Source organism: Salvelinus sp. IW2-2015, linkage group LG9, assembly GCF_002910315.2.
Source record: "Salvelinus sp. IW2-2015 linkage group LG9, ASM291031v2, whole genome shotgun sequence".
Lineage (NCBI taxonomy): Eukaryota > Metazoa > Chordata > Actinopteri > Salmoniformes > Salmonidae > Salvelinus > Salvelinus sp. IW2-2015.
Window position 1 is genome coordinate 32,266,117 of NC_036849.1, and position 13,787 is coordinate 32,279,903.

Genomic DNA, 13,787 nt, shown 5'->3' on the forward strand with positions numbered 1-13,787 from the left:
ATCACACAACACACAACATCACACCACACACACAACAAAACCCACACGACGACAGAGAGAGAGAGAGCGAAAGTAACATCAGACACAAAAAAGGCTATAGCACACATTGATCTGTAAACGGTAACCCTGTTGTATAGCTCCGCTATTGTTCTATTTACTGCTGCTCTTTAATTATTTGTTATTCTTATCTCTTACTTTTTTTTTCTTCTTAAACTGATTGTTGGTTAAGAAGCTTGCTAAGTAAGGCATTTCACTGTAAGGTCTACACTTGTTGTATTCAGCATTTTCACTGTAAGGTCTACACTTGTTGTAATTCAGCATCACTCTGTAAGGTCTACACCGGTGTATCCAGCATTTCACTTGTTGTATTCAGCATTTCACTGTAAGGTCTACACTTGTTGTATTCGGCGCATGTGACATTTTTATTTTTTCAATACAATTAGACGGTATAAAAACACCTTTTCCCATGAACCACTACTCCAGGGTCCTGAGCCTTAGCCTCCAGCTCCTGCACCTCATCAACCAGGTTCTTCCAGAAAGACCTCTTTACCCTGAGCGAGAGAGCGAGAGAGAGATGTACAATTATATCATAGAATGAAAGGGCTGTTTAAAGCGTAGTTGTTCCTCGGAAGCTAGTACTGTATGTATTAAGGTCTGGACTCACACTCTGAACGCCACGTCAAACAGCAGTGAGGTGGCAGGGATGAAGAGGAGACTCATCCAGAACACTCCTGAGGTGAACAGCATCTCTGCCTGCAACACACACACACACACACACACACAGACACACACACACACACACACACTTAAAACTTTCAAACACGTGAATAGTAAGTTTGCTTCTGTGTTGCATATTGTGCAACACATTTGTCCAACAAATGCATATTGTTGGACATAGAGTGATCCGTACTTTACCTGACCAGACATGTCTGGTGCAATAGCTATAGCTGGCCACCAGGTGGAGTAGAGCCAGAAGAACAACACCCACAGGAACACACTGCCCCAGATGGCTATGTGACTGAACTACAGAGGGAGCAACAGAGCAGGTCAGGAAAAACACACTTTGCAATGGTTTCTCATATTCTGAATGACAGAAATGGGAAGCCTACTGAACCCACCAGTGTCCACGATGAAGTCTCCAGTCCAGCTTTGAGACAAACGGTTATCACCACAAACTGGGGGACGGAGAAGAGAGAAAACACCAAGTCACTTTACCAGGCAACATTTCATGAGGATATAGAAAATCAGAGGTGTCGTGTCTCTATCGAAGTCTTGCTACTGTGTGTATACTAAATTCAGAAACAATTTACCAAAGTGTTTTCAGATATTTCATTGAGAGCTGGGAAGGCTATCCAAAAACAAACCAGACCTTTCTTTTGGGCATGCAGTCAACCTACCGTGTAAACCATATTTCCTAAGAGAAGATAGTCTGGAGTCTTCCCGTTCCAAGACACAGTATCTGGAATAAAAGAAACCAAACATGCAGGACTGCTTAATACTAAAACGGACCGAGACAGCTAGACAGACAGGACAGACACACACAGCATACCGTGCTGGAACATCAGCAGGGGTAGCCAGAAGAGGATGACAGAGTGGAGGAGGCCGTTGAGACAGTGAGCCCAGAACACCTGCAGTGGGACAGGGGGAAACATATGAACAAAGAGGGCCTAGTTCCAACTTCCAAATGGACCTTAAGACCCTAATGCTATAAACATTTGATTGTGCAGGCATTGTTCGTTTATCTGTTTATCTTTGAAAACTTGGTAAAATGCCCAAATGTTGAAATGTGGGAAAAAAATTATTATGCAAATGTTACACGCCCAAATTCGTGCTGCTCACGATTGATAAATGAGAATGGCCTCTCGTCTCCTTTTCACAAGGCGATAATGTCCGGGGTTAATGGGTGGAGGGTGTACCTTGGTGTTGAAACCCAGTGCGTTCTGGGAGGTCTTGTAGAGTTCTGGGTATTTTAGCATGTTCTCTTTCTTGCAGCAGCGCTCAAATATACCCAGGGCCAGAGGAGGCATCGCTGTGAAGATCTGTCTCACACACACACACACACACACACACACACACACACACACACACACACACACACACACACACACACACACACACACACACACACACACACACACACACACACACACACACACACACACACACACACACACACACACACACACACACACACACACACACACACACACACACAAAAAGACTAAAAAGTGATACATTCATATTTTACTAGGGGGTAAATCAGGGAGAACTCCATGTAAGGAGTGAATTAAGGAGTGTACACACACTTACCACATTGTAAAGACCAATGCACCAACGTTCAAATAGAATCTGACCAGAGAACCCGTTCACGATCGCAAACCAGATCTGAAAAACAAGATGAATGAGTGACTGAGGTTCTCTGTTACACACTGACATCCATGTTGACCTCAAAGGGTTGCAGAATTCTGGGAACTTTCACAAAATCCCAACGAGACATTAGAAGAAAAAGAAAAAAACCTGGTTGGATGATTTCCTGCTTATTCCTTCCTAATTCTGGGAATCTTCCAACTGGGACTTCTGGAAACTCTGGACCTTTTGTGAAAGTTACCAGAATTGTGCGGCCCTACTGAAGCAGCCCTACCTCTATGATGTACAACACTATGTTCTTGTAGAAACAGTACAGGATGCATTTGGACACTCGGTTGTAGTTCCACGCCCCATGGACTAGAAGAAGATTCCTCAGGTACTTAAACTGAAAAGACAGGGAACGAAACAGAGAGAGACAGAAAGAGAGACATAGACAGACGGAGCGAGACAGAGACAGAGACCAGATGCCACGTATTAGGGTTAGGTGATATCCACATGATCAAATCGGCGATTTGCCCTTGTTAAATAATGCCATAAATGATATTATTGCCCCCTAAAAACCAGTCTTCAAATACATTCAGAAGTATTGATGTGTTAAGGTGATAGAGGGGTTACCTGGGCGATAGAGTAGTCGGAGGAGTTGGCGGCCTGCAGGCCCTCGTTGCCAGAGATGCCCACGCCAACGTGAGCCGTCTGGATCATGCCCACGTCGTTGGCACCGTCACCGACTGCCAGGGTGATCACCTTCACCTGCCTCTTGACCAGGTCCACCACCTCCGACTTCTGCAGTGGAGACACCCTGGGGACACATGTGATATTGAACCATCACTGAATATGATTGTTTCTAGCAGGGCTCTTCAACCCTGTTCCTGGAGAGATACCGTCCTGTAGGTGTTCACTCCAACCCTGTTCCTGTAGAGATACCTTCCTGTAGGTTTTCACTCCAACCCTGTTCCTGGAGAGATACCGTCCTGTAGGTTTTCACTCCAACCCTGTTCCTGGAGAACTAACCTCCTGTAGGTTTTCACTCCAACCCTGTTCCTGGAGAGATACCGTCCTGTAGGTTTTCACTCCAACGCCTGTTCCTGGAGAGATACCGTCCTGTAAGGTGTTCACTCAAGCCCCTGTTCCTGTAGAGATACCTCCTGTAGGTTTTCCAACTCCAAACCCTGTTCTCTGGAGAGATACCGTCCTGTAGGTTTTTACTCAACTGTTCCGAACACCTCTGTAGGTTTTCACTACTGCGAGAGATACCGTCCTGTAGGTTTTCAGCTCCAACCCTGTTCCTGGAGAGATACCGCCTGTAGGTTTTTCACTCCAAACCCTGCTTCGCTGGAGGATACCGTCCTGTAGGTTTTCACTCCAACCCTTTCTCTGGAGTATACGTCCTGTAAGGTTTTCACTCCAACCCTGTTCCTGGAGAGATACGTCCTGTAGGTTTTCACTCTCCAAAGAACCTCCTGTATGTTACCATGGGAGTAGATACCTCTGTAGTCCCATGTTTCTGGAGAGTACTTGTGTTTCACTCCAACCCTGTTCCTGGAGAGATATCCGTCCTGTAGGTTGCTCCCCTTCAGAGATACGTCCAGTTCACTCCCTTTGTTCTGGAAGAGATACCGGTCCTGTAGGTTTTCACTCCAACCCTGTTCCTGGGAGGATACCGTCCTGTAGTTTTCACTCCAAACCCTGTTTCCTGGAGAGATACCGTCCTGTAGGTTTTCACTCCAACCCTGTTCCCTGTGAAGAGATACCGTCCTGTAGGTTTTCAATCCAACCCTAATCTAGTGCACCCGATTGTAATAATTAGCTGAATCAGGTTAGTTACAACTGGAGTTGAAGGAACAGGAGGGTATGTCCTCCAGGAACAAGGTTGGAGTGAAAACCTACAGGAGGGTGGTTCTCCAGGAAACAGGGTTGGAGAGGGCCTGGTTTATAGTGTCTTACTCTGTCATCTGTCTGTCAATGTTTTTATATTGAGGAGTAACAATGACATGAACTTTGCTACTATGACTGTCTAGTCTACAACAGTGTTACTATTGACTGTCTAGTCTACACCCCAGTGTTACCTGTTTTGACTGTCTAGTCTACACACCAGTGTTACCTGTTGAACTGTCTTAGTCTACACACCAGTGTTACCTGTTGACTGTCTAGTTCCCTACACAGCCAAGTGTTACCTGTTGACTGTCTAGTCTACACACCAGTGTTACCTGTTGACTGTCTAGTCTACACACCAGTGTTACCTGTTGACTGTCTAGTCTACACACCAGTGTTACCTGTTGATGTCAGTCTACACACCATGTTACCTATTGACTGTCTAGTCTACACACCAGTGTTACCTAGTTGACTGTCTAGTCTACACACCAGTGTTACCTATTGACTGTCTAGTCTACACACCAGTGTTACCTATTGACTGTCTAGTCTACACACCAGTGTTACCTGTTGACTGTCTAGTCTACACACCAGTGTTACCTATTACTGTCTAGTCTACACACCAGTGTTACCTATTGACTGTCTAGTCTACACACCAGTGTTCCTATTGACTGTCTAGTCCTACCAACCAGCTGTTACCTATTGACTGTCTAGTCTACACACCAGTGTTACCTATTGACTGTCTAGTCTAGCAACACCAGTGTTACCTATTGACTGTCTAGTCTACACACCAGTGTTACCTGTTGACTGTCTAGTCTACACACCAGGTTGTAGTGTTTTATGGAGGGTTCTCATTGGTTGAATTTGCGTGATTGTCATTTTCAATCCTTGAAACCGTGAGATGATCACACCACTTGAAGAGATTGTTTGGCTGTTTATGACAAACTATTAATAATTCCTCTTTGAACCAATGACTTAGTCTATAAACTGCTTGTCCACTTTCTATGAACCCTTTATGAAGTAACATGCCATGCTACTGTAACTTCAGTTGTAATTCATAGCAACAGCCTGAATGGAGGGCTCCTATGCTGTGATTGGCTACCTGCAGCAGATGACGGCCTTGCAGGATAGGGCCAGGTCCAGGAAGTACTGGCGCACCTCTAAGCTGAGGGCGTACTTCAGCGTCTCGCCGTCCATCACCAAGGCAACGTCGTTCTCCCTGTGGAGCGCCTCTCCCAGCATGCCACAGTGATGACCCAAGGCCGCTCGCGTCCCCTAAGATATAGTAAGTTATTGAATGTATGCCATTTAGCAGATGCCTTTATACAAAGCAACTTACAGTACATAGATGTTTTCGTACATACGGTTCCTCTGGGAATGGAATTCTGGGCCGTGGTGTTGTTAGCGTCATAATAACACATTTATGAACGACATGCTCAGAACAGAAAAGGCCTCATATCCAGTTGTTGTGTTTTGTTTTCTGTTGTTGACGACAGGAGGGCGAGATTGGGATTGACACTTACTTCCAGTGTCTCCTCGTTCACGACCAACAGCCCCATGTTCTTCCTCAGCAGCCTACATGAGTGACCTTGAGAGGCAGAGGGTAAGAAGGATGTCATTTGATGGTACTGATCTATAGTGGACCTAAGTGGGTCTGAGCACTTTTAGTGTGTACTGGCAGGTGGAGTTGTGTGTGTGTGTGTGCCTCCTCACCTATATTGATGGCAGTCTCCTGCTTGTCTCCGGTGAGGATCCAGATCTTGATGCCAGCTCTGAGCAGAGTCTCTATGGTTTCGGGGACTTTGTCTTGTAGCTTGTCCTCTATGGCCGTGGCACCAAGCAACTGCAGGTTCTGGGAAAAAAATACAAGTAAAATACTTTTCAAATACTTGAGGTGCACTTGATATAGCTTACCTGGTCCAATGGAACCAGTGGAGCAGCGGCAAAAAGTACAAAATTCTTCCCACCCTGCTTTCCGTCAAGCTTAAATCAAGCACATAAAGATATGGAGGCAGACTACACCAATGCCACATCGTAGCTACATCATAAACTCTTGAAATAATCCATTTTGTATCGTCTTACGGGAAACGCTGTCGCTTTATGATAGTATTTTCTGACAGCCAGAAGGCACAGGGTCCTTTAGAAAAAAACACGGTGTCTACGGTGTGTCTTTAGTTTATTGTAAAGACAGGGTTCTTCTATTGGTTACCCTCTCGATGAGCTCATAACTCTCCTCCATTTTCAGAGCTCGGTTGGCAAGGGAGGTGGCGGCTCTCTGGTACAACTCAGCCCACTGCTCGTATGACTCATCTGAGATGTTGGTCACAGCGTAACACAACGTCCTTAGTCCTGACAAAACACACACAGAGACACAGAGAGAGACACAGAGAGAGACACACAGAGAGACACACAGAGAGACACACAGAGCGAGACACAGAGAGAGACACAGAGAGAGACACAGAGAGAGACACAGAGAGAGACACAGAGAGAGACACAGAGAGAGACAGATGATACAATGCTCCTGTACAGTACAGATCTGAGAGAATTGGATAAGTATAAGAAACAGTGAAAATTCAGCCCAGCCAATCAGAGGGCAAGGTGGAGCTATGACCATATAGGTTAAACCTATCAGATCTAACCAGATCATAACGACAACATTAAATTACAACACTATACTTGCATGTGAAGGGGTTCATTGGCTAGCTAGTCCTACTCTATAACAATGCCATTGGAATGCGTGAGAACAGTGAAACTCTAGCTCACCCTCTGTGGCAAACTGTTCCAGGTGGTTGAGAGTGATGTCTTTGTACTTGGAGCTGTCCGCCAGTCTCTCGTAGATGACAGAGTCCTGTCAGAAAACACACCCAGATTGTTGCAACAAACGTGGCTAATTATTTGAATGTGCAAGATATCATAACTGTTTTTTACCACAAATGGACATTGTACTGCTGCAAACTCGTTTTCTTTTTTTGTATATTTCGAAACATTTAACTTTGAGCTAATTTACAACATGCATTTAATTTACACTGAATTTTTCCAAAAGGTCCTCATTAATAGTTTGTAATAGAATAAGAAAACTATCATGAGAAAGAACAATATGGCAAAGATTTTTTTTCTTTCTTCAAATGCATTGTATCTGAAAGCAACAAAATATATAATTTACACTCAGTGACCAGTTTATTATGTACCGGGTCAGACACCCCTTTGTCTCCAGAGCAACCTGAATTCTTCAGGGCATGGATTCTATGTTCAGATACGATGTGGAGTTCAAACGTTGCTCAATTGGTATCAAGGGACCCAAACCATTACACCATCCCCACCAGCCTGTACCGTTGACACCAGGCAGGATGGAGCCATGGACTCATGTTGCTGACGCTTAATCCCGACTCTGCCATCAGCATGACAACAGGAACCGAGATTCATCAGACCAGGCAATGTTTTTCAACTCCTCAATTGTCCAGTGAGTGTGATCGCGTGCCCACTCGAGCCTTGTTTTTAGCTGATATGAGTGGAACCCGGTGTGGTCGTCTGCTGCAATAGCCCATCCGACGAGTTGTGCGTTTCGAGATGTCGTTCTGCACACCACTGTTGTACTGTGCCGTTATTTGCCCGTTTGTGGGACGCCTGTTAGCTTCCATGACTCTTGCCATTCTCCTTCAACCTCTCATCAACGAGCTGTTTTCACCCACAGGACTGCCGCTGACTGGATGTCTTTTGTTTGTCCAATCCCGGTAAACCCTAGACACTGTTGTGTGTGAAAAGCCCAGGAGGCCGTCCGTTTCTGAGATTCTGGAACCGGTGTGCCTGACAGCGACGATCATACCACACTCAATGTCGCTTAGGTCACTCGTTTTGCCCATTCTAACGTTCAATCGAACAGTGACTGAATGTCTCAATGCCTGCTTTCTATAGCAAGCCACGGCCACGACTCACTGTCTGTAGGAGCGAATCATTTGTGAACGTGGTGGTGTACCTAATAAACTGGCCTCAGTGTATATCAAGAGCAATTTGTTCCAGAAGCAAAAAACATTAAAAGGCTTTTACTAATATAAACCACTTTTAGCAGCTGAGAAAAGTAGGTTGTAATAAAAAAATGCGGAAATAGCAAATCCCAACGTTAGAACATAAACTACTATAGACATAAATATGTAGGCTACATAATCCAATATACTGCATTCATCAACATAGATAATGAGAATTTCAAGAGAAGATAATTAAAATTCAATATTCAATAACAAATAAAATAAAACTTCCAGATAGGTCGTTACGATAGCAGGGGTAGATAAATGTTAGGACTAGCTTTGGCTTGTTGCAGTGACTCTCTGTGCCAAGGCCCTTCAGTCCGGGTCCTGTGGTGATCCTCTTCAGTCCGGGTCCTGTGGTGATCCTCTTCAGTCCGGGTCCTGTGGTGATCCTCTTCAGTCCATGTTCTGTGGGGATCCTCTTCAGTCCATGTTCTGTGGGGATCCTCTTCAGTCCGGGTCCTGTGGGGATCCTCTTCAGTCCGGGTCCTGTGGGGATCCTCTTCAGTCCGGGTCCTGTGGGGATCCTCNTCCGGGTCCTGTGGGGATCCTCTTCAGTCCGGGTCCTGTGGGGATCCTCTTCAGTCCGGGTCCTGTGGGGATCCTCTTCAGTCCGGGTCCTGTGGCGATCCTCTTCAGTCCGGGTCCTGTGGCGATCCTCTTCAGTCCGGGTCCTGTGGTGATCCTCTTCAGTCCGGGTCCTGTGGTGATCCTCTTCAGTCCGGGTCCTGTGGTGATCCTCTTCAGTCCGGGTCCTGTGGCGATCCTCTTCAGTCCGGGTTCTGTGGTGATCCTCTTCAGTCCGGGTCCTGTGGTGATCCTCTCCTCTGCATGTTCTTATACACTGGGGGTTGAGCATCTCTCTGAGGAGATGTGTGCATGTCAATGGCGTAGTCCCTCACACTTGCCAGTGTGTCGTACTCAAGGGACCTGGACCCTTATGTTCAGAGCTGTGTACGTGTCATTGTTGGGGTTAGGGTGAACACTATGTGTGACTGTTATGGTATCACCTCCTCCTGTGGACCTTCCTCTTCAGAATCCAGCAGATGAGGACTAGAAGAGCTCCAGCATCCAGGACAGACCCCCGCCCCCACCACAGGAACCCAGGAAAACACTGGAGTCTGGAGAGATGCTACAATGATCATCTCAGCGCTTGGAGTTCATCAATCCTCTTTCATTCTTGGCATCACAATGGTATTGTCCACTGTCCTCAGACCTGACGTTAGTGATGCGATAACTGTGTCCGAATACACTTCGCAAAGTTGTATTATTGAAATACAACAAGTATAAAATGTCCACTGGTGGGTTGGCATCACTGCTGCAGCTCAGTCACTGAACTGCCCTCTACTATTTCACCAGAGGGACTGATTGACACAAAAGGTGTTTTTTGGGCCGTATCTGACATTGAGTCTCTTCAGGAGAGTGGAGATCCTCACGGCCCTTTACAGCACAGGAGTAGCGGCCTGTATCCTCAACGCTTACTGGGTCTAGGTACAGGCTGATGGAGTAGGCATCATTCTTTGGTACAGGCTGTCTGTTCTTATACCAAATAAAGTTTGTGTTGAGATCCAGAGTACATTTCATACTGCATCTTAGGACAACTCTCTCCTCCTCGGACACAGACGTAGGATCCATCGCTAACAGGAGGTCTGTGACAGTCAGGATAACCCCAGGACTGCCAGCATATTCCTCAGAAAGTGAATGTGTCGTTCCTAATCTGAACCTGTACCTCAGCTGAGTCACTCTCTCTCAGGCCTTTAAATTGCCAGGATGGAGTCACTCCCATTGTTCCCATGGTATTCCAAACGGCCTCAGATCTTCAGAATTCTTCTTTAAAAACCAACATGAACCTTGTTCTGTGTAATGACTGGGATGTGTGTAAATACTGGATTTGGCCACATATGAGCCCCTCAAGGCAAAGATACTCCTCTTGGTGTAACTGACGCTCCAAAAGTCTTGATCATAAAGACACACTGCAGGAGAGTGGAGATATCCATGGCCTTTTACAGCACACGAGTAGCTGGATTTAAATTTTGTCCACAAATGGTAGCGGGAGATGAAGTAAAAGGGGAAGTGCTCTCATATAGTCATGTTGTCCATTGTAGTACCAGATGTCGGTGGGGTTTCCAATCAGAGTGCTGGTGATGCTACAGTTCAGTATATTCCACCTTATCACCTGCAGGTCTGTGACAGAGAGGGCGACTCCACCTGAGCCATCTTTCCAACCCGACTTGTAGGTTTTAAGTAATACGTTGTGTTTATCACCTTTTCTCAGGTCTGATGGTCAGGGTGCAGTCCTCCTTTCTAGTCCCACGGTAACTCCACACGACTTGCATACCGTCGATCCTGTTTCAGATCTAAAAATAATAAAAATAAAAAAAAGGTCCACCCTTCACCTATTGATTACACCAGACTTTTTCCTGTGACTCAACTCCAACTGGGATTAGCTGAGAGGACAGGGCAGATCCACCGATGACCCCTTCAAGGCACAGAAACTCCTCACATCGTTTTGTCCCAGAACACCTGCCACAGACAAGAGAATGACCACGTACACAAGTCCTGCCATTGTTGCATCTCCGATGGTGCAGGAGGCTGAAGTGGTGAGGTCTTACTGACAGTGCAGGGGGAGCAGACAGTAGTTGACTAAGTGTTCAAAGAACCAGGGTAAGGGACGAAGTTGCTATAGAGCTGGCTTCCCTTTTTATAAATCTGAGTACATAACAGGGTCATTCCACAAAATGAGTGCCTTTTGCGTCCCTTTGAATGAAATTATATTTTAAGTAGAAATTGTGCACAAATACATTTTTAAAAAGCCTGTTATATGAAATGAAGTGCCCTTTAACATAGACCACATGGAAAATTCAATAAATCAGATTTTAATATGAATCAATATTCTGCATTTTGACATGTCCTTCTGTGCATCCTCTGTGTTTTCAAGGAAGATTTTAACCCACTTAAGCCCAACATTTCTCCATGTTTTCACCATCATTGTAAAGCCACAGTTATTTTGTTGCTTTGACAAAGTCATTTCTGGAGATTATTATTTATTTCCTGTTATTAGTGATTCATTTTAAAATGTAAAACAACAACCTGCTACTCATTTTAAGCTCAACCCTGTTACGTGAACCGAACTCTGGTTTTAATATGCTGAAACTATCATTTATTTATTTTTTTTAAATACATTTTTCAAAAGAAACATTGAACATTAAAAGTCAAATCATAGGTGTAAAACCAGGTGAGCTGGTTCTACTCTTTTTGGCAATTTTCTGGTGTTTTGTGATGGAAAACTGAGCGGGCCGAACATAACACGTCAACGCTGTTACCCATAAATAAACAGGCTAGGACTGTTTTAACAATTTAAAATGTTTTGGTGAAGCTTGCATTCAATTGCCTCTCCCTGTTGCACACAACAAGCTTCCATTCCCCCTGTCAAAAGGGGATTAATGGATGATTTAAGATGCTATTGTCAACCTTGTTATTTTATTTGACACTTAATATAGTACTTTTTTTTATTTAACGTCTTGATAAGGGAGAAAACAAGTTTTATTAAGTTGACAGAATTTTTTAATTAGGTGAAATAAAATGTTTTAGTTTTCCCCCCAAAAAGGCACCTAATTGGTGGAACAACCCAACAACAAGCATGTCAGTTAATGCTTTAAAGAGCGACTGCCACTAAAAAGCAACTTCCCCTATGTGTCATCAATATGAGTCAGAAACATTTATTCTAGTGTCAAAATTGACTACAAAGTGTAAATAGGATATTTTTGGTCATAAAGTCAGTCTTGTACAAAACAGATTTGCGAGCATTTGATAGCATTTCTTCCTATGTAATGCCCATGGTCAATTTAGTTTGACATTCCATATCCCTATGGAGCAAGTTAGGGACCATCAGTAAATTACATGAGACAATGTTTTGAAAAAGTTCAATAGCTCCAAATCTCTTAACCTCAAACCGATTAGAAATTGTAGAAATTCATATACAAATATTGAAAGCATTTAATGTGAAAACTAAAAGATGAAGAACATGAAAATATTGTCCCATTTACAATGTGTCATTTATTGATGGACGCTAACTATCCCCAGAAATGGGCTATCCAAAGTGAAACCAATTTTGTCACGGTTGCACACCAGCTGGCTGAAGTTATTTGGCGAAATGATTTGGCTAACTCTTCCCACCTCTGAAGACACACAAGAGACACCCACATCAAACCACACCCCGAAACCAACTAACGTTTGAATTCAGTCATGGCTAGCATTTCTTAATGAACCAAATCCAAAATGAGGCCAAATCAGGAAGTACAATCGCCCTTTAGAGAATGTGTGAAAAGCAAACTCTGGAGTTGCATTATCTTCCTTTGAGGAACACATAAAACATATAAATGTGTGTAGTCTTAGTTGTCCATACTAACCGCTCCTTTGCAGTAAAGTCGGATCCGCCCGGACGGTGTACGCATGATGACCGACATCCTTTTGCGATCACTAAAGAAAGAGTAAAGTTCAGGGTTTTCAAATGAGAACCAAGAGACAAATACAGTCCAACAATAGACAGGACACATCTACAAGACTCATCAAATGCATACAAAAACTACCTTGTAAATTCGAGGACATTCAGCAACTCAAACCTTTGCTCTGTTCCCAGCTGTAACAAAGACAAACAATGGTATGTGTTCCTATACAGTAATATGTAGCATAAATAGCAGCTAGAAATCCAAACTATTAATCTAAATATATGTGTCTGATTCAAACAACCATTGTTTAACTCTAATTCTGCGTCGCATAATAAGTTGGTTCCACTTACAGCGTGTATGATGACTGAGTCTGGGGTTCGTCCAGAGAATACAAAGCCCAGGCTGCTGGCTGCTCTCACCAGGGCCCCTTCATCTAGACAGGGGAAAGGAACATCGTAATAAGTAAACTTGAGATTGTTGGGGATATTCGTATTCAGGAGTGAAGGTGTAGAATCATTCTAGAATCAAAGATTACACTGTACAACGTCATAAAGGCAATAGTAGAAGAGCTGTAATATATTAAAAGAGCTGTAATATAGTAGAAGAGGTAGAAGAGATGTAATATAGTAGAGGAGGTAGAAGAGATGTAATATAGTAGAAGTCTACATATTGCACCTCTTCTACTTATATTGCACCTCTTCTACTATATGCACCTCTTCTACTATAATTACACCTCTTCTACATCTACTATATTGCACCACTTCTACTATATTACATCTCTTCTACCTCCTCTACTATATTACATCTATTCTACTATATTACATCTCTTCTACCTCCTCTACTATATTGCACCTCTCTTACTATATTGCACCTCTTCTACTATATTACATCTCTTTCTACTATATTACACATCTTCTACCTCTACTATATTGCACCACTTCTACTATATTACATCTCTTCTACCTCCTCTACTATATTACATCTCTTCTACTAATATACATCTTTTCTACCTCCCTCTACTATATTACATCTCTTCTACTATATTACATTCTCTTCTACCTCCTCTACTATATTAACATCT

General features: G+C 43.8%; 1 protein-coding gene across 2 annotated transcripts in view; it reads right to left on the reverse strand.

Moving 5' to 3' along the window:
• The window catches only part of LOC111968963 (probable phospholipid-transporting ATPase IA), a 37,637-nt gene that overhangs the window by 6,420 nt on the left and 17,430 nt on the right, over nucleotides 1-13,787 (reverse strand). For both annotated transcript variants that reach the window (XM_070445268.1, XM_070445269.1), the window contains exons 15-32: nucleotides 13,057-13,139; nucleotides 12,848-12,897; nucleotides 12,668-12,737; nucleotides 7,000-7,084; nucleotides 6,446-6,585; nucleotides 5,950-6,088; nucleotides 5,760-5,824; nucleotides 5,339-5,511; nucleotides 2,983-3,166; nucleotides 2,642-2,752; nucleotides 2,311-2,385; nucleotides 1,917-2,039; nucleotides 1,550-1,628; nucleotides 1,398-1,459; nucleotides 1,119-1,175; nucleotides 916-1,023; nucleotides 665-753; nucleotides 459-551 (exon numbers count right to left, since the gene is read on the reverse strand). In XM_070445268.1, coding sequence (XP_070301369.1) covers nucleotides 459-551; nucleotides 665-753; nucleotides 916-1,023; nucleotides 1,119-1,175; nucleotides 1,398-1,459; nucleotides 1,550-1,628; nucleotides 1,917-2,039; nucleotides 2,311-2,385; nucleotides 2,642-2,752; nucleotides 2,983-3,166; nucleotides 5,339-5,511; nucleotides 5,760-5,824; nucleotides 5,950-6,088; nucleotides 6,446-6,585; nucleotides 7,000-7,084; nucleotides 12,668-12,737; nucleotides 12,848-12,897; nucleotides 13,057-13,139 — 1,786 coding nt within the window. The remainder of the gene's footprint in view (nucleotides 1-458; nucleotides 552-664; nucleotides 754-915; nucleotides 1,024-1,118; nucleotides 1,176-1,397; nucleotides 1,460-1,549; nucleotides 1,629-1,916; nucleotides 2,040-2,310; nucleotides 2,386-2,641; nucleotides 2,753-2,982; nucleotides 3,167-5,338; nucleotides 5,512-5,759; nucleotides 5,825-5,949; nucleotides 6,089-6,445; nucleotides 6,586-6,999; nucleotides 7,085-12,667; nucleotides 12,738-12,847; nucleotides 12,898-13,056; nucleotides 13,140-13,787) is intronic.